This window comes from Hyperolius riggenbachi, chromosome 3, assembly GCF_040937935.1.
Source record: "Hyperolius riggenbachi isolate aHypRig1 chromosome 3, aHypRig1.pri, whole genome shotgun sequence".
Lineage (NCBI taxonomy): Eukaryota > Metazoa > Chordata > Amphibia > Anura > Hyperoliidae > Hyperolius > Hyperolius riggenbachi.
The window spans coordinates 184,199,265-184,221,593 of NC_090648.1; the positions used below are offsets into that span (position 1 = coordinate 184,199,265).

Genomic DNA, 22,329 nt, shown 5'->3' on the forward strand with positions numbered 1-22,329 from the left:
AAATACTCTGATACATTTTACCTGCCCTTGTGAAACATAATAATATTTTAGCTACAAGTTATCATCTTTCATGGAACTTCTTTGCACAGAACGTCCCACGCGTGAGGCAGTAGATGTGAAGCGCTGCGGGCAGCTCTGCACCTCTATAGTGACTCCATACATCCCCGTGCATTGCGAGTGCACAGACAGCCCCTGGACAGCCTCACATGCTGCTCCAGCCAAGAAGGGCTGAGCCTGTGCCTGAGAAGGAGCAGTCGCAGCTCCTGCCTGTGTCTGCATGATGTTTCTGGGCGGGTTCACTGCTCCACTAAGCTTTGGATCTTGATTATTGTCCCTGACGGCCACTTTTGTTCTATAAATTCTAAATAGCATGTGTCCCCCACACCAAAAGGAACATGACGTGCGCTGACTTGGGTGCTTGCTGAAGGGAACCTGAACGCGCCGCATCTCCCTCCGCTTGGACAGTGTGCGCTCTGGGGGTAGGGCAGCGCAACCTTCTGCCTGCGTAATGCTATTTCTCAAGTCCTGTAGATAGAACCTTTCCCCCTGACTTGCTAGAGAAGTTTGCTGGTGTGTCTTCTGTAGTCTCTCTGCTGCCACCTAATCTGAGAAGACCTGTTATTTATTCTTTTGGACAGGAGCATTTGGAGCCAGCAGCAGATCTGAGCCAGGGGAGTGAGGAGGAGAGGAGAGTGCATCAGAAGAAGGAGCCCCTGTGAGCGGCGGCAGGATGCGGCTGGGGAGTCTATTGGGGTTGGCAGTGGGATTTACAGTGTTCCTGTCCTTCAGCGCAAGTCAAGGTGCTGACAGAGATGCCACCACATCTGATACAGTGAAGGAAGCCAGAGCCAACAGAGCCAAGCGAAGAGGTGGAGGTGCTGGAGCAGGGCATGACGTGCTGAAAGGGTAATTCATTGCCATTTTTCTGCTTTTGCTATTAGGGCTCACTGTATCCTGGAGCTGTGCACAGCCACCTCGTTGCATTGTCATCATATTTAATACGACTCAGTCTGTAGAACTTCTTATATCAGACATTCCCTTCAGAAATTAATTTTTTTAGAGTTCACATGTAAGTTTTGATTATTTATTTTTTTTAATTAATTGCAGAAGTAAGCCATGTGATGAAATGGAACATATACAATGACATGTATATTTGTGCTATAGCTATTGGCTTTACGTTGTTATTATTACCATGCATTTATATAGTGATGACAGTTTTCCGCAGCGCTTCACTGAGTACGTGAAATAATGAGTGTCTAACTACACCTCTGAGGAGCTTACAATCTAGTCAATCCCAAAGTCATAGTTTGATGATCCAGCACCATTTTAAGTAAGACCAATTTGGGGAGAACTAACTTAGCACTAATTTAGCAGTGTAGTTTGGGGACATTGAAGAGGAAACCATATTGACCAGAGGAAACCCATGCAAACATGGACAGAACATACAGCATGTCCCCTCTTATGAAGCACTCTTTATTGCCAATATATCATTTTGTGTCCCCAGTTACATGAAAATGTGTCAGGATTAGCCCAGAATTATGTTCAAGTCATTTCCAAACATATCTTTAAGATTTTAATAAACTAAAATGCTTATTTGGGTTCATGTATATATGACTTATCATTTTTTTTAAATCACAAAACATACTGAAATGAGTTTAAGTATCCCCTAAGCCTAGCATAAGAACCCCCAGGGTAAGTGGACTGCATAGTGAGAAGCTACACTAGGTGCAATGGCAGAGAAGGGTGTGACTGCACTACTTGTTGGTTCATATCACAGTAGGTAATGTAATCTGCAGGGCTGCTCTGCTGCTGCTAACGGTTTTCTAGCAGGTCGCTGGCTCTTTCATTCCAGACTTACTTTTTTGTTTCAGAAACATTTTAATAAAGATAAACTAAGACAGATACATTTTAACTGGTGTCATTGAAATAGATCTACAGTATTTGTGGCTAATTTTAATCATTTAAAAGGAGAATATTATATTTCTTTTATTGCGGTATTTTAACCTTGGACTATATAGGCATATTGGGGTGATGATGATGGGTCTCGTCATAGCTGCAATAAAACTAGGTGAGCTCTGCTATGGAAAGATTTAAAAGGATATAATAAATGATCGATTTGTCAATCTACAGTCATAGCAAAATCAGTGGTTTACAAAGTTCTGCAAACAATCCTCCCAAGATATAATCTTTTATTTATCCTGTGTATAAGCAATTTCCAACCAGGCAGATCTTTTACAATGATGGTTGCTGGACTTCCTGACTATTGTAGATCAACAATATCACTGATTGGCTCAATATCATCCCATGTATGCCCAGCATTGGAGAAACAGAGGAAACCGAGCAGAGACAGATTTTTAGGTAAAGATGCCACTTGGCAGAAACTTGTAGGGCTGCCAAGCCCAGGACTGAGTGGGCCAGCTGCAGACAAGATCATTGTCATTTACCAGATGAGAGCTACTTAAGAACCCTTAAACAGTTTCAAATGTTAGGATTTCCAGCCTGTAATCACCAGGGTGGTTCCTATCTTATACAAACACTGAGCAATGCATGCTGAATTAGGAGGATTACAGAGAGATGGGGGGCTGGACCTTGACATCATGAGTGGACTGTTTCATTCTCATCGCTGTCTACTTGGGTGATATTGTCTTGAGCCTTGCTAGCTAGAGAACTGCGTGAACTGCTTCTAGGCCTCGGCTCTTTGACAAAGGCCTCAATTCACTAAGCTTATCTCCTGTCTTTAATAACTCTTCTAGAGTTATCACCATGGTGATAAGGCATGTAGTATTCAGGAAACATTTTACCTCAGGCAAACCTAAAGTTAACTCTTCTGTCTTTAAGTTAACTCTTCAATCTTTAAAATAACTCCAGAGTTAAGGACAGGCTGTTAATTAACTGCATGTGAAAATAACTACAGAGGAGGTAAATTAACTCCAGAGGAGGTAAATTAAGGAATGAAGAGATAAAATAACTCTCTCACTGTGTGGAGGTAAGTTATCTCTTGCCTTATTATCTCCAGCATGATCTTCGTGAATTGAGGCCAAAGACTATAGAGTCTGTCTGCAAAAATGATATTCTCTCGCTATAAAGTCAGTGCCGTATTTCAGTCAGTGGACCTTGAACTCTCTACCGCAGAAAGCATACCTACAGCATATGTGATACCTCTCACACATCTCAGAAGTGCTTGATGTGCTAGTTTAGATTTTCTTGTTTCCACACAGATATGGTCAGCAGGGCTGTGGAGTTATTATCCAACTCTGACTCCTCAGTGTAAGAAACCAACGACTCTGACTCCAGGTACCCAAGACTGCCTTGACTATGACTCCACAAACTTTCAGGACTATGGAGTGGGTACAAAAGTCTTCCAACTCCAACTCCGACTCCTCAGTTTATAAAACCACAGACTCTGAATCCAGGTTACCAAAAATTGCTCAGACTCCAACTCCTCGACTCCAACTCCATAGCCCTGATAGTAAGTTATAACAGAGAGGCCCCTTTTTGTGCTGTCCAGGGATACATTGCGAATTATTCAGAATGTGTAATAGGAGGGATACTTGTTGTTTGGGCAGGTTCTAGCCCTGAAATCAGCATTTCCAAAGAGAGACAGTAGTAAAGAAAAAAGTCTAATGTTGGGTACACACATTGCGATTTCCGGCTCGATCCGCAGGATCGATTATTTCCGACATGTTCGATCGGGTTTCGATCAATACAGCTGTTGATTTTGCATGTTAAGTCAAATCGCAACGTGTGCACCCAGCATAACGCTAGCTGTACATAGGTCAATAACTGCTCGATATGGCAAGGTGTAGTAGAAGTAATCAATTCTACCATCTTGCTCACTCAATCTGCATTTGATTTCAGCAGAAACCTAGTGGAGAATTGACCAAGCCAGTAATTTTGTTACCACCCAATTCAATTCAAAGCTATCTGGCCATCAGTCCCCTGCAACTATCCCCCCCCCCCCCCACCTGCCCACTCTTTTGATGACTGATCACTCTTCCAATCTAGTAACTGTCCAAAAATGATCAGAAGTTGATCAGTTAGGTATATTGGGAACAAAAGATCGTCAAGAGCAGAGCTGGGACAAGGTCCTCCAGCACCCAAGGCTGAGACACAAAAGTGCGCCCCTCCATCCCTCCCACCCCAGCTGTCACACACTGATTGCTATTCGACTAAGAGGCCCACAGGGCCCACAACCTCCCCAACACCTTAATATCTACAGTGGAGGAAATAATTATTTGACCCCTCACTGATTTTGTAAGTTTGTCCAATGACAAAGAAATGAAAAGTCTCAGAACAGTATCATTTCAATGGTAGGTTTATTTTAACAGTAGCAGATAGCACATCAAAAGGAAAATCAAAAAAATAACCTTAAATAAAAGATAGCAACTGATTTGCATTTCATTGAGTGAAATAAGTTTTTGAACCCTCTAACAATAAAAGATTTAATACTTAGTGGAAAAACTCTTGTTTGCAAGCACAGAGGTCAAACGTTTCTTGTAATTGATGACCAAGTTTGCACACATTTTAGGAGGAATGTTGGTCCACTCCTCTTTGCAGATCATCTCTAAATCCCTAAGGTTTCGATGTCTCTGTGCAACTCTGAGCTTGAGCTTCCTCCATAGGTTTTCTATTGGATTAAGGTCCGGAGACTGACTAGGCCACTCCATGACATTAATGTGCTTCTTCTTGAGCCACTCCTTTGTTGCCTTTGCTGTATGTTTTGGATCATTGTCGTGCTGGAACACCCATCCACGACCCATTTTCAGTTTCCTGGCAGAGGGAAGGAGGTTGTCATTCAGGATTTCACGATACATGGCTCCGTCCATTTTCCCGTTAATGCGATTAAGTTGTCCTGTGCCCTTAGCAGAAAAACACCCCCAAAGCAAAATGTTTCCACCCCTATGCTTGATGGTGGGGACGGTGTTTTGGGGGTCATAGGCAGCATTTTTCTTCCTCCAAACACAGCGAGTTGAGTTTATGCCAAAGAGCTCTATTTTGGTCTCATCAGACCACAGCACCTTCTCCCAGTCACTCACAGAATCATTCAGGTGTTCATTGGCAAACTTCAGACGGGCCTGCACATGTGCCTTCTTGAGCAGGGGGACCTTGCGAGCCCTGCAGGATTTTAATCCATTGCGGTGTAATGTGTTTCCAATGGTTTTCTTGGTGACTGTGGTCCCTGCTAATTTGAGGTCATTCACTAACTCCTCCCATGTAGTTCTAGGATGCTTTATCACCTTTCTCAGAACCATTGACACCCCACGAGGTGAGATCTTGCGTGGAGCCCCAGAGCGAGGTCGATTGATGGTCATTTTGTGCTCCTTCCATTTTCGAACAATCGCACCAACAGTTGTCGCCTTCTCTCCCAGCTTCTTGCTAATGGTTTTGTAGCCCATTCCAGCCTTGTGCAGGTCTACAATTTTGTCTCTGACATCCTTGGACAGCTCTTTGGTCTTTCCCATGTTGGAGAGTTTGGAGTCTGCTTGATTGATTGATTCTGTGGACAGGTGTCTTTTATACAGGTGACTAGTTAAGACAGGTGTCCTTAATGAGGGTGACTAATTGAGTAGAAGTGTCTAACCACTCTGTGGGAGCCAGAACTCTTAATGGTTGGTAGGGGTTCAAAAACTTATTTCACTCAATGAAATGCAAATCAGTTGCTATCTTTTATTTAAGCTTATTTTTTCGATTTTCCTTTTGATGTGCTATCTGCCACTGTTAAAATAAACCTACCATTGAAATGATACTGTTCTGAGACTTTTCATTTCTTTGTCATTGGACAAACTTACAAAATCAGTGAGGCTTCAAATAATTATTTCCTCCACTGTAGTTATCTGGCTTGCAGTCACTGCTATGTATCCCCTTTTCTTATTTCTTTCTGCTTCAAACCCAATTAGGAATGACAGCTGAATGAATCATGCGCCCCCTCCTACACTGCGCCCTGAGGCTGGAGCCTCTCCAGCCTATGCCTCGGCCCGGCCCTGGTCAAGAGACTCCATCAAAGTGATTAAATTGAGTGGAAAAGTTGAAATGTGAACGACCACTATACATATGATTACTTCACAATGCTTACCATTTGGGGAGGAGAAATTGATAGGTTATATTGTTCATTCAGTATTGATTGGATTTCATCAGAAGCATAATGTAAAGTCAGTTTAATTTCGGTCAGCAACTAAAGTAATACTTGGTGCAGCGTAAAGCTATATGGCCCAAGGGACATCAGGTTGTTTAATTAAGCTTCTTTATAAAAAAAAGCATTTTAGTACTGCTTTATGATTGTTTTACGTGGTCCACTAGCCTTTTTATAAAGTAACTAGCAGCCCCAAGCCTGTTTTAAAACAGGCTCTAGGGTCTGTTTTTCTCGGCGCCGCTCACCACATGTACTGCGCACGTGCGCACCCGCTGCACATCTGGTCGCTCGCTCACACACCCGCCTGGCTCCCTGGCCCCGTTCCTGTCCTTCTGTCTCTGTGAGGCTGGGTCCGTGCTGCGCACATGCGCAGTAGCAAAAAGCACGGACCCAGCTACACAGAGACAGCACACGCAGAGACACAGGGGTTTTATTATAGAGGATATCTGCACATTTCCCCTCAGGCACTTATTTCAGGCCACTTGTCTCCGCTGTCTGCAGTTCCCAGGTCCAGTCACAGGAGCCGCCGCCTCATCACAACAGCTCTGAGCACTGTGTCCCTGTTGCCTTAGCAACCACAGGGACATGCGCAGAGCTGACTGGATTGTGTTTTTTTCCCCCCAAAGCCACGCGGGAGCAGCGCGAGAGCCCTGTCCTCTTCCCAGCTCTGCGCTGCACACTGTGTCCATGTTGCCTTAGCAACAACAGGGACACGCGCAGAGCTGAGAGAATCTTTTTTTTATTTAAACTTCAGAGCCACGCGAGAGCCCTGTCCTTTTCCCAGCTCTGCGCTGCACACTGCGTCCCTGTTGCCTTAGCAACAATAGGGACACTCGCAGAGCTGAGAGAATTTTCTTTCTTTACTTCAAAGCCTCACCAGAGCACTGGGAGATCAGCTTCAGGTGTTGCCCTAGCAACCGCAGGCACATGTGCACAGCTAGAGCAAACACAGGACATTTATATTGCGCTTTTCTCCTGGCGGACTTAAAGCGCCAGAGCTGCAGCCACTGGGACGTGCTCTATAGGCAGTAGCAGTGTTAGGGAGACTTGCCCAAGGTCTCCTACTGAATAGGTGCTGGCTTACTGAACAAGCAGAGCTGAGATTGGAACCCAGGTCTCCTGTATCAGAGGCAGAGCCCTTAACCAGAACACTATCCAACCACCCTTAGAGCAGAATAATTATGAGCAGGGACACACACACACAGGGACACACACGGCATGGAGACACTTGGATATTATTATATAGGATTTAAAGAAATCTAATTCTATCTATGCAGTCATTCATGACAAGATCCAGAATTTCAGAAATTGTAATGGGAGTCTTTGCCTAGGCTAAGCCTTTCCTATTTTGCGCTGTTTGAGAATGGGCAGACTCTTAAAGCAATATACTGTGTATAGGGGCAGTTTAAGCATTACTCTGTGCAGAGTCATAGTTGAGGCCCAGCCCATATTAAAAAATCCCATTACGTTATTTTATCATCTTTACAATAGATAAGCATTATTACTTTTCAGCTAAGCAAATCATAAAATATTGTTGGCAATGCTTTGTTTATAAAAGGAAATCTGCAAAACGTCTGAAGTGAATCCGTTTCTTAGAAAACTATGGGAAGTTGTGAGGGTCAATACTCACAAGTGGCCACAGCCTTCTATATAGTCTTGTTAAGCCCCCTCTACACCATTCAATTTCAGGCGCGATCGATCAAATTCGATTGGATCAAATTCGATTAGATCGATTAAATCCGACATGTCCAATAGGGAATCGATTGAGATTTAATCGATCTTTTGATCGATTTGTATTGCAAACTAGCCAAAATTGATCACGCGATTGATCGAATCCCGGTCGGACATGTCGGATTTAATTGTTCTAATCGAATTCGATCCAATCGACCTCTTTGCTTTGAGGAACCTTTCTGAAAATATTCAGGTGTCAAAAAAACTGCATAAAACATAATATCTACAGCGCACATTACATTGATTGATAAGTTATCGATAATAAATGCAATAGCTGTCAAAGCTCGTCTTCAAATTTAATTTTACCTGCAAATCTGTTGATTTTTACTGTCATATCTGCCTACTGTTCAGGAGTCATTAAGATGTATTCACTCACATTTACATGACACTGATGGAGCACAAGTTACACAAATTGCACGACTAACATTATGCAAATAGCGTGTTACGCAGACAACACATGCATTGCTCGTATTTCATGTGTTATTAGCTTACGTAGTGCAATATGGGTAACTTGTACATTGTTTGCACAATGCACTTACACTATTTATGCAATGCAGGTTAAGCAATTTGCATACTCGTAACTTACGCTAATCTTTACTTGCGCTATCAGCACAATGTAAATGTTATTAAATCAACCCCATTACCCCCAAATCACAAACAGAGCCGAAAATAACATATGCAGCAGTCACTACCGCCAAATTACACATGACCTGCCCATCCAGATAACAAATAGAATAATCATAACCCCCATCAAATAATGGGCTGAGCTGGATGTGTTGTAGTATTTGAGGGGGTTATGATTATTGTATTTGTTGTGTTTGGCTGGAAGTGTTTTGCTTGGAAAAAAAAACAAAAACAAATACAGCCTTCACATACCGCTAAATAACACACACAAAGCAATAGTGACCTCTGCAACAACAAGCACAGCATTATTTTCTCCCAATTTACAAATACATTAATCATTACCCCTAAATAACAAATACAGCAATTATTATACCCCCAAAACACGTGCAGCCATAATTATCCCCCAAATAACAGACAGAATAATCATTGGCTCCAAACAACAAATGCAGCCTTCATGACCCCCATATAACTAGCACACATATCTTTATTCTCACATGTCACGTGCAACCATAATTACCCCCTCTATATTCACCTAATAACATGAGTGCCTATGCCCTTATTACATGTGTGGATCCCCAAGTCTCCCCATAATTACGGCTTTATGTCCTATTATAACCTGTGGCTCCATATCACTTGTATAACATGTGGACCCCAATGTCTACTTAAGTACTCATGTGCACCCAATGTCCCCCTTATGACATGTGTGGCACACATATACCCATTTATACTGTACATTCTATAGTCTCCATGCTGCTCTAATTATGTGTGTTGTCCCCATTTTCCACCTAATAATATTTTATGGTACCCATGCCCCCTTGATGACAGATGTGATGCCCATATTTCCCTTTTAAGGTGTGTGTGGCCCCCTTATCCCTCTTACTACATGTATGGCCTCTGTGTACTCCTTACAACACTTTATGGCTCAAGTACTAGTACTCCATTATATCCCATAAGTATTGGTGTACAGCTGGGCCCTTAAAGAAAACCCTCATACTTACAGCTTGATTTCATCTGTACTGCACTTGTAGTCCACCTCGAATGCCCACGCTGAGTCAGAACTCAGATGTCAGATGTAATGTTATAGTGCATATTGATCTGTACTACACAAGTGTGAGACCACATTTTGCTGCAAAGTGGCATAAATGACACATAAATGAAACAGAACCCCTGAACTGTTCTCCGAAACCCTGGGGGAGAAACCTGAATTTAGGGTGTGCTTAATAGGTTATTATGTTTTAGTACACCAATGGGCATTCTTCAGTGCCTCAGGAGTAGTAAGAACACTTCAAGCTCAGCCCTTTTCATGATTAGGATTACACACACGTAAGCAGATAAGATCTGTAGCGATCTGTAAATTGTTGATTGTTGTTGAGCAGTGCTAGGCCTAAAATCTAGCACATGTACATGTTTAGCCACACCCCATGCTGGAGGACAGAACATGAGCAAGCTGTAATGCTTGCACACTGAACAGCTGCCCTAGTGATTGATATACCATTATTGTGCATCTGTACTCATTAGGCATCTGTTCCATGGGCAGTTGATAGGCAGTGAAATGCCTCTCAAACTCCCACAACTGCTTGCTGCTGCCTGGTAACTTCTCACTGCTGCCTGGTAACTGATTGCTGAGCACACAGTTCATCGGAGAGAAATGAGCCCTTAGGCCTCTTTTTCCACAGGCAGTTGAACTGTGTGCTCAGCAAGCAGTTGCCAGGCAGCAGTGAGCAGTTATCAGGCAGCAGCAAGCAGTCATGTGGGTTCCAGAGGCAAATCACTGCCTATCAACTGCCCATAGAAAAGAGGCCTTACTCTGTTTAAAAGCTGTGCAGTTAGGCCTCTTTTCCACGGACTGTTGATAGGCAGTGAAATGCCTCTCACACTCTCACAACTGCTTGCTGCTGCCTGGAAACTGCTCACTGCTGCCTGGTAACTGCTCACTGCTGCCTGGCAACTGCTTGCTGAGCACACAGCTCAACTGTTCATGGAAAAGAGGTCAGACAACATAGCAGTTTTTGGACATCAGTTTCTATATATAATTAAACAATTATGCATAACATTATGCTATTCTTGTCTGTATTATTTCTATGTGCTGGTATAACCTAGCAGTACAGTCCTTTTAGATACATTTTGGCAAGTCAGTCATGACCTGAACACTTCAATGTATATAATTCCTGCTTACTTGGCAGTTTGAACACTTAAACTTGGTTCATGCAAAGACAGCCCCAGGGTGTCCGTTTGAGTCACAGCACTGTACAGGAACGGAGCTAAAACAGATTCCTGTGAAAGCTAGCGGTAAATTAGCCAGCACTAATTGGCTGAGTGTATCTTCCCTCAGGCTGATGGTGGCATCTAAGCCTAGGGAACATAGCTAAGACCTAAACAAGTAGCTCCTAGTTCCAATCACAGTGGTCATGATGTAATGTTGCCAAACACTGCAAACTGCATGTGTGTGCATTGTGTGTTCTGCGAAAGGAGAAATCAAGAGCACATGCGATATTACATTCTGTTACAGTTACACACAAACAAACTTTAATGTATAAATGTAGCTTTTCTTTATGTTGCCCTTTGAAGTGATGTTTGAGATTTGTGATAGCAGACAATTTTTTTGTTTGCAACTGTAAAGGCTTTTATGATATTGTAGCAGTTTCATCAAATGTGAGAAACATACCAATGGTTCTAGACAAAAAAGGTCAGCAAGACTGCCAGGCAATTGGCGTTCTTTAAAAAGAAATAAATATGGTAGCCTCCACACCCCCTGACTACAGTGTCCCTTAAAAATATAAAATGTATTATTATGTAGCATCAAAAGAAAGCCCCATCTGTCTTCTAAAAATCAATATATATTGTAAATTGGTTGGATTGACTAGAAAACCGAGGTTCAGTTATATGTTAATATAGCATGCTTTTGTTAATATAGTATGGTCTGGATTCATGGTGGAGATACAAAAGTTTTTAAGGTCTGAAGTGGTTAAAAGGTCAACGTACAAAGCCAAACCATCTAATAGACTATCAAGTTGAGCCTACATGTTATTTTTTTTAAATGAGGCTTCTGAAGCTTAAAATTCCTGTTTAACAGGAATTAACATGTATAAATACATCAGAGGGCAATATAATAGCTTGGCAGATGAGCTTTTTGTCCCTAGGCCTTCTCAAAGGACTAGAGGACATGATCTGCGCATGGAGGAAAAAACGTTTTAGCCATTTATTTAGGAAAGGGTTCTTTACAGTAAGAGCGATTAAGATGTGGAATGCATTGCCACAGGAAGTCGTTATGGCAAACTCTATACCTGCATTTAAAGGGGGCTTAGATGCTTTCCTTGCGTTGAAAGACATCCATGGCTACAATTACTAGGTAATGCCTAGTGATGTTGATCCAAGGATTTTATCTGATTGCCAGCTGGAGTCGGGAAGGAATTTTTCCCTTTAGGGGCTAATTGGACCATGCCTTGTAAGGGTTTTTTCTCCTTCCTCTGGATCAACAGGGATATGTGAGGGAGCAGGCTGGTGCTGTACTTTGTACTGGTTGAACTCGATGGACGAATGTCTTTTTTCAACCAAAATAACTATGTAACATATTTGGTCCGTGAGACCTGAAAAAGCACAGGTAAAGGACTGGACAGCAGGTTCTGTAGATCAGGCTGCTAATTGGATAAGGATCATCATTCTGCTCAGGGAAGAGGGTGAGCACAGATAGACCTGCCTGAGAAGAATGCAGACTGAGCTACATGAAGTGGCTTGTGAAACAAGTACTTTAACTACTTAAAGAGGAACTCCAGTGAAAATAATGTAATAAAAAAAGTGCTTCATTTTTACAATAATTATGTATAAATGATTTAGTCAGTGTTTGCCCATTGTAAAATCTTTAAAATCCCTGATTTACATTCTGACATTTATTACATGGTGACATTTTTACTGTTGGCAGATGATGTAGCTGCTGCATTCTTTTTTGGCAGTTGAAAACAGCTGTAAACAGCTATTTCCCACAATGCAGCAAGGTTCACAGACAGGAAACTGCTAAGAGTACGTACTCAGAGTTTCTTGTGGGAGGGGTTTCACCACAATATCAGTCATACAGCGCCCCCTGATGGTCTTTTTGTGAAAAGGATTAGACTTCTCATGTAAAAGGGGGTATCAGCTACTGATTGGAATTAAGTTCAATTCTTGGTCAGAGTTTCTCTTTAAGGACCATGCTAATTGAAATCTATGCCCTGTTTTTATGGCTATCTGGCTGCCAGGGAGTAGATTTCCATACACTGACGCTGCGCGTTCTCGACACTTTCGTTGCTCCTGATGATCTCGCCACTGTCTCCCTGCCGCAGCTCACTCGCTCTGCAATCACTATAATGGCAGAGCCCTGTTAGCGGGTCAGGAGCCGATTTCATTGGCTCCTGACCCTGTCTATCAACATAAGCAGCTCCCATTGGCGTACATTGATAGGCAGGGTCAGGAGCCAATGAAAGCGGCTCCTGACCGGCTCACAGAAACTCTGCCGTCATAGAGACAGCAGAGTGGGTGGCTGAGGTTCCTGGCGTGCGGCGTGGACAGCGATTGCAGTGGGTATGTGCGGCGATTGGTCGATATTCGTCGTTATTCTGCCGTTTCTTATACCAGCTGTCTCTGGTCCTTAAGGGGGCAGAGACCATTGGTACTTAAAGGGAAGGTTCAAGCAAAATAAAAAAATTAGTTTCACTTACCTGGGGCTTCTACCAGCCCCATGCAGCCATCCTGTGCCCTCGTAGTCACTCACTGCTGCTCCAGTCCTCCGCTGGCAGCTTGCCGACCTCGGAGGTCGGCGGGCCGCATTGTGTACATTTTTACGCATTCGCGCTAGTGCAGGAACATTAACACATACGTTTTTACGCATTACTGGTTCAATATGTAAAAAATTACGTATTCCTGGTTCAATGCGTAAAAATTTACGCATTGAACCAGTAATGCGTAAAAATGTATGTGTTAATGTTCCTGCACTAGCGGCAATGCGTAAAAATGTATGCAATGCGGCCCGCTGACCTCTGAGGTAGGCAAGCTGTCAGCGGGGGACTGGAGCAGCAGTGAGTGACTACGAGGGCACAGGATGGCTGCATGGGGCTGGTAGAAGCCCCAGGTAAGTGAAACTCATTTTTTTTAATTTTGCTTGGACCTTCCCTTTAAGTGGTTAAGGGGGCCTGTTTATCAACATGGGGAATTTTCAATTCATCCCCACTTTCCCCCCCACTTTTCAAATTCCCTCTGCCCCCCTATTTCTCCCTTTTCCCAACAGATTTTAAAAAACAAAGAACAGTCATTTTTTATTTGCAAACTAGGCCAATGAGAAAAGAAGAACTATAAATGCAACGAAGAGGAGAAAATAAGCTCCATCAAAAACAACTGAAGATAGAAGAACTGTCAACAAAGTATAAAAGTAGAGGACAGAAGTCCTATTGTCATGTACTCAAGAGAGGAGGTACATTTCAGAAGTCGATCTCTCCACTTTGTTGGTGTCCTATTTGGTTAGTACCAAAGTAAAAATATTCTCAAAAATGGCAATCAATGAATGGCCATTCAAAAATGATTATAGTTATCACCAACAAGTGACGCGTCACAAAGTTAAAAATGTAAACAAAGAAAGCCCATGGATCCTATAAAGGCTTTCCTTCGGTCCCCAGTTGCTGAACATGGACCCCCAGAAGATTTCCGACAAGGGCTTATCCGTAACCATATTAAGACCAGACACCTCTTCAACATGGTCATATTGGGCCTGCGTGAGTACAGCTGCTTCTGCACAGTAATCGAGAGGCAATCGTGCCAGAAGAGAAGCGCGGCCCCAATGGTAAGGAGAGTCCCTGCAAGCTACAGGAGACGAGAGGGCAGTAAGTATTTACTGCCGGGTTCTCTACAAAGGAATTGTACTGAAAAATTAATAAAATTGCTAATTTTTTTACAATATTAATTTCTAAATAAGTAGTTTATTTATAAATAAATAATAGGTTTTTTTAGACCCATTTGTTTATTAACTGGCAATAGTTTTAATGAAATGTCCACGCCTGCAGCCACAAGCACAAACGCACACGCAAAATTTACCACAGAACGGAACATCTTTACTGCGGAATGTTTGTTTCTTGTGTGTTTGGAAACCATTAGAAATAATACCTAGTCTCCCAGAATACTCTGGGAGGAGAATTTCACATAGCTAAACAGCCTAGGCCAGGCTTGGGCAAACTTGGCCCCCCAGCTGTTGAGGAACTACAAGTCCCACAATGCATTGCAGGAGTCTGACAGCCACAGTCATGACTCATAAAGGCAAATACATTGTGGGATTTGTAGTTCCTTAACAGCTGGAGGGCCAAGTTTGCCCATGCCTGGCCTAGGCTCAAACCAGGATAATTAACATATCCTGAATAATTCACTACATTCTACTCTATGTGTCACTACGGTGCCTCTTTAAGATTATTAATTGACATAACGTAGCTTATGAGCTTAGATGATAAAATAAGCTCTGCCACTGCTTACCTGGCGGACTATACAAATTCTTGTACATTCGGTTGGACACAAAGTCAAATTGGTGACTTTGTTGCATCAGCTGTTCTCTGCAGCTTGTCACTGACTGGTCATTGGAATCAATCTATTGAAGCTTCAGCAAGTCACTAAAGACATATTTACATTGGAAGCGATTATTGCCAAACTTCAGTTGCTGCCTCTAGTTGCCCAGTGCCAATACTTTTGAGGAGTAACTCCAGCTTCTTAAAGCGGACCCAAACCAAACATTTTTTTAATTCAAAATATTTAGTTGCACCACTCTGACACATACAAAGATAAATAAACACTCCTTCAAGCCTATGAGCATTTCAGTGCATGCTTTTCACCCTTTTCTTTCCATAACTAGGGTTATACAGGTGGCAGCCATTACTAATTCCTCCTTTGCCGGACACCTCCTACTCCACCAGTCTGCCGGATTCTGTCCCGGCAATATGAAAGGAAGGGGGGGTCCTCAAATAAATGTAAAATATTTTATATTTGTTATCATGCAGCTGAAAAAAGGCTGCTATTTATTAATATAATTTAGAAAATAGATTTTATTTCTGACATCTTGTATTTTTAATTTGGGCCCACTTTTATGCAAGACCATGCTAGAACTAGTGTAAACATCTAATCTCAGCATCCAGGGAGTATTACCTGCAATATAGGGGCCTATTTATGAAGGTAGTGATCAGATAATTGCCATAACAGTACCATCATTTATCTCTTTATATAATCTTCCTGTGTCCCTGCATCCCATGTCCCTATGTCAATGCTTTTGCGCTACTGCGCATGTCCAGCACTGACAGCCATTGGGAAGGACACAGGATGAGCCAGGGCGGACGGGCGTGTGTGCGCACATGACGGGCGCGCAGCGCAGCGGACAGGTGCAGCATGTGTGGTGTAATGATGCGGCGATGACTGACTTAGAGCCCGTTTTTAAACCGGCTTAGGTCGCCTAGTATAGAAATAACAGCACTTTCTGTTGATCAGTTGATTGCCAACAACAAGTAACTTAAATGATCACCATTTTATAAGGCGTTTGTCTGTATCCTGTCATAATTATTGGTAATAAGTGACAATCACCATGTTTATAAAACAACGAACAGCGTAATCACCTTTTTATACATCACCAAATTGCACACGCCATGTAGAATACATTACAGGCAGTCCCCAGTTAACGAACGAGATAGCGACTGTGGGTTCGTTCTTAACCTGAATCTGTTCTTAAGTCGGAACAATGTGCTTTCTCTGTCCCCTGTACCTCCTCTGTGCCCCCTGGGCCTCCAGTGTCCCCCTCTGTGTTACCTCTGCCCTCAGTACCTGCTTATACAGGTACAAGTTTAAAAGCCATTTTTTCTTTGAATTTTTTAAAAATCGATTTTCTCAAAAACTACAATTTGAAAAAAAAACAACACAGAATCTATGCCATTCGTATCAGCGGGTCGTTCGTAAGTCGGGCGTTCGTAAGTCGGGGACTACCTGTATTAGTATCAGTGGACCATTTTGGTTTTCCTGACCATTTTGAAGTCAATGGACAATGGTATCTATTTCTTTGGGGTAAATGGCTGTTTGTCATTTCATCCAAGATTCCAATCAAGCTGCGAATTGACACTTTAGGATTGTTATGGTAGCAAATCAAAGTACTGATTTCCACCACAAAATATCAGATTGTCCCTTTATAAATATGGTGATTTTAATACGGGATTGTCAACCAGAAAATCAAATTCCATTTACCATCTGCTCTGTGTTTATTATGCAGCCTGCAACCTGACCCTGCATTGCAAGCATTCCAATCCTAAATGATTCTGCTGTATTAAATCTTATCTCAGTCAGCCTAGTTCTATTTGGTGCATTGCTGACAAGAATTAATCTTGTCATCTCCCCCTTCCAATATTCTTGCTTTTCACTGATTGGCTGAGGGCAGTTCAGTGTGACATGAGGCTGAGAAGGGAGAAGCTGCTGAAATATCATCTAAGCTGTGCTCACATGTTTTTACAAAACAAGCTAGATATGACGGTGCAGTTTGTAGGAGCAAAAAAGAGTAAGGGAAGATTAGAAGGATTAGATTCAGTCAGAGGCAGCAAAAATGGAAAATGCCTGAAACAGTTTTCTCTTTTTCTCATTTCTCTAAAATGTGGACAGTACAATACACCTGATAAGTATAACAAGTAGTTATCTACTTTTATATATATTTTTTTCCTGGGGTAGTATGGCTGTCCCTGCTGCTTTGTAGCGTCAGTCTGATTTTATAAATAGGCATGTGTGTGACATTGGTAAGAAATACCCTGTAATTTGTTAAATGAATTTCTTAACAGCCTTTGTATTGGAGATGCAAGCTAGGCCAGATGAGTACATTTCTCAGTTAATGCATGTCATTGTGGTAGACAACTGTTTTATATTGCTCTACAACAAAAATGACAAGATATGGAGAGTCTACGCTAAAACACTCCTGCAATGCACATTTTTTGCCAACAGATAATAAAACTCCCAAGGTTCATTTTGGAGAGGGAAAAGTATTTCCATTTGTTTGGTTGTGAATTGACGTATCTCAGCATACTTTAGCCTTAATAGCTGGAGTTCCGTTGACATATATTGCATCACTTTAGGCTGAGGGGTCACCCAAACCCTTGGAATGGCTTGTGAGCAGAGGCTCTTCTGGGGAATAAAAATATCAGTGATTCCGCAGCAAAGCCTTGCTAATCTTTGCTTACTTCAAAGTCTGAACACAGAGCTTGTTTGTTTTTGGAAAATATCGCAAAGCACACGCATTAAACTACATTCTGTGTATTTTTCTTCATAGTTTTGTATCATGAAAGAAGGTTTTGAAACGTTTGATAAAATATGTTAATTTAAATAGGATTAGGGCCAGCTGGCAGTTTTGCTCCATTTTATAACCGTATCTGACTATAACGTCTGATTAAGCAGAGAACCTTATGTTCTTTCTTTCTTTATTTCCTGTTTTTGTATAGCACAAGTATACTGCATGCTGTTTCACAGAGTACATTGAACCATTCACAAAGGTCTCTGCCACAGTAGAGCTTACAATCTAATCTTCTTGTATTTATATTAACTATTTGCATTCTAAACGCTTATACACTTTTTCACAAACTCCAATAAAACGCCTCATTCACAGTTGTCTCTTTCAGCCCGCGTTTTGCGCTTTCACTGGCGATTAGCAGAGCGCGACAGCATGTGTAATCCTATTAACCTTAATTAGTGTTTATATTGCACCGACATCTTCTGCATTGATGTACAGAGTATATAGTTGTGTCACTTTAACTATCCCTTAGAGGGGCTCACAATCTAATCCCTACCATAGTCATATATCTATGTATGTATCCATTATAGTCTAGAGCAGGGGCGTCAAACTCAAATACAAAGTAGCCAGAAAGTTAAATAATGGGGCCAATCTTGGGCCGACCTCAATGTCTAGTGACCACACTTATATTCCCTCACTTATAAAGTTCCCTGGTGTCTAATGGTCCCACTTTGTCCCCTACACAGTTCTCTGGTGTCTAGTACCCCCACATACACTTCTTTGGTGTCTAGCGGCCCTCCTTCATTCCCTATACACTCCCATTGTGTGGTGGCCATCTCCTTTGCAGTTTCCTGGTGTCTTGTGCCCTCCCCGAAACAGTTTCCTGGTGGCTAGTGCTCCCCCCTCCCTTTCCGTGTGGCTTCCCTGGTGATCTAGGGCTTCACCTCCAATATAGCTTCCCTGGTGACCTAGAGTGGGCCAAACATAATGCAAGGTGGGGAAACCACTTGGAGGCCACATTTGATGGCTCTGAGTACCAGTTTGACATCTATGTTTTTGGGAGGTGGGAGGAAACCAGAGTGCCCAGAGGAAACACACACAGACACGGGGAGAACATACAAACTCCGTGCAGATAGTGCCCAGGTTGGGATGCAAACCAGGAGACCCAGCGCTGCAAGGCGAGAGAGCTAACTACTATGCCTCCATGCTGCCTTCTATGGGATTGCTCACACTGCGGCGATTGCAGTGCGATTTCCACCAATTGAATGCACTGCATGCATCATTTTTCAGGCGATTCGTTGTAATTCTTATTCACTGAAATGAGGATCATAAAATGCAATCTCGGCAAAATCCCCAACATGTTAATGCAAAATTGCGTTTTGCAATTCTGAGTGTGAACAGGGCCTATAGGTGGCCATACACGATTCATTTTCTGGGGTTTTTTATGATTGATATTTTCAGCTTGGTTGAATAGTCAGAAGAATCGGATCAATGCGCCATAAGATTTTGATTTCATTGATTGATTTTTAAGAAAATTTTAAAAAGCCATTCAGTTTAAAAACAATCAGTTTTTGTTTTCTTCTATTTGATTTTTCCAACACTGCTGATAAGATATTTATAAAAAAAAAACAACAACAACAAACATTGGAAAATGTATTGTTTTTTACTCAATATTTTTAATGTTATTCTGTACAACTGATTATTTTTATAAAAGATTTGAGAAAATTGTTTTATTTAGTTGAATTGTGTATGGCCACATTCCACATTACGGATGTTTTAAAATCTTATAGTCTATTAACGACTGCTGTAGTTTGTCTATACCATTCAACCTCATCATATGGCTTCTAGACCAAAGCAAGCCCTTCACTAACCCTGTACCATGCATAACAATGCCAGAAGACATCTTCTGCATCATCTCATCAGCTTTTAAACATGTGCATAACATCTACATAACGCTCATCTGAGCCAAATTAAAGTTACTATTCTAAACTATGCGTCCAAAGAAAGACATCAGGTAATCAGTAGGGTAGTATATTTGATGTATTCCCTGAGCTTACCTAGTGCATGGACTTGGTCTTCTCCCTTCCGCCAAATTACAGGTGTCTGGAACATATAGACACACAAATAAAACTGCATGTTTTTTTTTTTTTAAAAGGTAATTCTTAGGAGTAGAAGTATAGATACAATTGCTTATTTCATCAATTTATTTTCACCCCAGGTTTCCTTTAAGTATCAGTTCACAGGGATTTGGTTTTTCTCCTAGCTGTTCCTCCCCCTAATGCCCACTTTTTTTTAGTCAGTTTGCACTGTCAGATATTGATTGCTCTCTGGAAATTGGTTAATATGTGTACTGTTTTTGTAAAAGGTCCATAATTCATGCTCCAAATGAGACATGAAGCACATGATGTCTGTTTGGAGTCTAAATATGCTTACCAGCTGTACTGTGCTGGTAAGCACATTTGGCCCACCACTTCGTTTTGATAGACTGTTTATATTCACTTTCCATTCTGACTGCTGTTAGAATTTGCCTTTTTCAATTCAGGTTTTAACGTAGTTAGACTTAAAAAGAGACATTTCATTAGGAATCAATCTATTTTGCTAGCAATCGGACTTCATTTATATTGGTGGGCAGCTGCACTAGTTTGTACCCATCTTTTATTCCATAATTTTATTTTTACTGACCTGAAAACACTATAAAGAATTCTTAAAGAGGAGCTGTTAGGTATAAGGTCTCAGAGAAAATAAACACATATATCAGTAGCTAAAGATTGGCTGTACTTACATTACATATGCATTTCACTGTCCACGTTTGGATTTCACAGAATTTGTATATAGTATATGCAGAGAATGATGCTCCTGACAGCTCATGGCAGGTTCCATGTTTTTCTGTCAAATGTGTCGTCATGTCCTGCCTGCTTCCTGATCACAGATAAGCTCGTACTTGAACAACACAGTGTGCAGTGAATATTAATGAGCCATGTGGCTAGGAACAATAGCTGACTCCTGCAGTGTACTCTGCCCGGAGATTTATCAGTGCTACGCGCTGGACTGATTACAAGCTGCTGTAACGTCTCATTAGCAGCCGAGGGGAAGGCCCCAGAATGCTTTGCAGTATAGTATGCGGCTTGCGTCCTCTTGGGTTTTAACAGCTTTGCTGATAAGCACACATCAAAGGTAACTGAGATTTTTATCTTCACTAATGGCTTTTGGGCTTCCTTCTAAACTGTTTAACACAGGAGAATAGAGGTTTAAATTAGCTTCTGCAGCCTGACAGTTACTCTTTAAGAGGGGTTGGCCAAGGTAATTTGTGGACTGAAAAAAACACAAATTAAACAAGTACCAGGAGCCAATAGTGCAATATATTAACCACTACCCGACCGCCGTATGTACAATTGGCGGCCGGGAAGTGCACCCCGCAAGGACCGCCGTATTGACAAATGGCGGCGGTCCTTGTAGGGGCATGGGCGGAGCGATCGCGTCATCCGTGACGCGATCCTCCGCCTCCGCCTGGCGCCGCTCACCCGCCGCAACATCCCGCCGGCCATACGGAAGCGCCGGCGGGATGTTAACCCGACGATCGCCGCATACAAAGTGTATAATACACTTTGTAATGTTTACAAAGTGTATTATACAGGCTGCCTCCTGCCCTGGTGGTCCCAGTGTCCGAGGGACCACCAGGGCAGGCTGCAGCCACCCTAGTCTGCACCAAGCACACTGATTTTTTACCCCCCCCCTGCCCCAGATCGCCCACAGCACCCATCAGACCCCCCCCCTGCCCACCCCCCAGACCCCTGTTTGCACCCAATCACCCCCCTAATCACCCATCAATCACTCCCTGTCACTATCTGTCAACGCTATTTTTTTTTTATCCCCCCCCCTGCTCCCTGCCCCCTCCTGATCACCCCCCACCCCTCAGATTCTCCCCAGACCCCCCCCCCAGACCACCCCCCCCCCCTGTTTACTGTATGCATCTATCCCCCTGATCACCTGTCAATCACCTGTCAATCACCTGTCAATCACCCATCAATCACCCCCTGTCACTGCCACCCATCAATCAGCCCCTAACCTGCCCCTTGCGGGCAATCTGATCACCCCCCCCACACCAATAGATCGCCCGCAGATCCGACATCAGATCACCTCCCAAATCCATTGTTTACATCTATTCTCTCCTCTAAACACCCACTAATTACCCATCAATCACCCATCAATCACCCCCTATCACCACCTGTCACTTTTACCTATCAGATCAGACCCTAATCTGCCCCTTGCGGGCACCCAATCACCCGCCCACACGCTCAGATTGCCCTCTGACCCCCCCTTATCAATTCACCAGTGCATTAATTACATCTGTTCTTCCCTGTAATAACCCACTGATCACCTGTCAATCACCTGCCAATCACCTATCACCCATCAATCACCCCCTGTCACCCCCTGTCACTGCCACCCATCAATCAGCCCCTAACCTGCCCCTTGCGGGCAATCTGATCACCCACCCACACCATTAGATCGCCCGCAAACCCGCCGTCAGATTACCTCCCAAATGTATCGTTTACATCTGTTATCTTCTCTAAACACCCACTAATTACCCATC

General features: G+C 42.6%; 1 protein-coding gene across 2 annotated transcripts in view; it reads left to right on the forward strand.

The window, feature by feature from the left end:
• The first annotated feature begins 261 nt into the window (after positions 1-261).
• The window catches only part of FBN1 (fibrillin 1), a 291,197-nt gene continuing 269,129 nt past the window's right edge, over positions 262-22,329 (forward strand). Inside the window, exons 1-2 of one of the 2 annotated variants that reach the window (XM_068275425.1) lie at positions 262-479; positions 639-906. In XM_068275425.1, coding sequence (XP_068131526.1) covers positions 731-906 — 176 coding nt within the window. In that variant the 5' untranslated portion in view covers positions 262-479; positions 639-730. Of the gene's footprint in view, positions 907-22,329 lie in introns of both variants that reach the window. The other variant, XM_068275426.1, reaches the window with a different exon arrangement.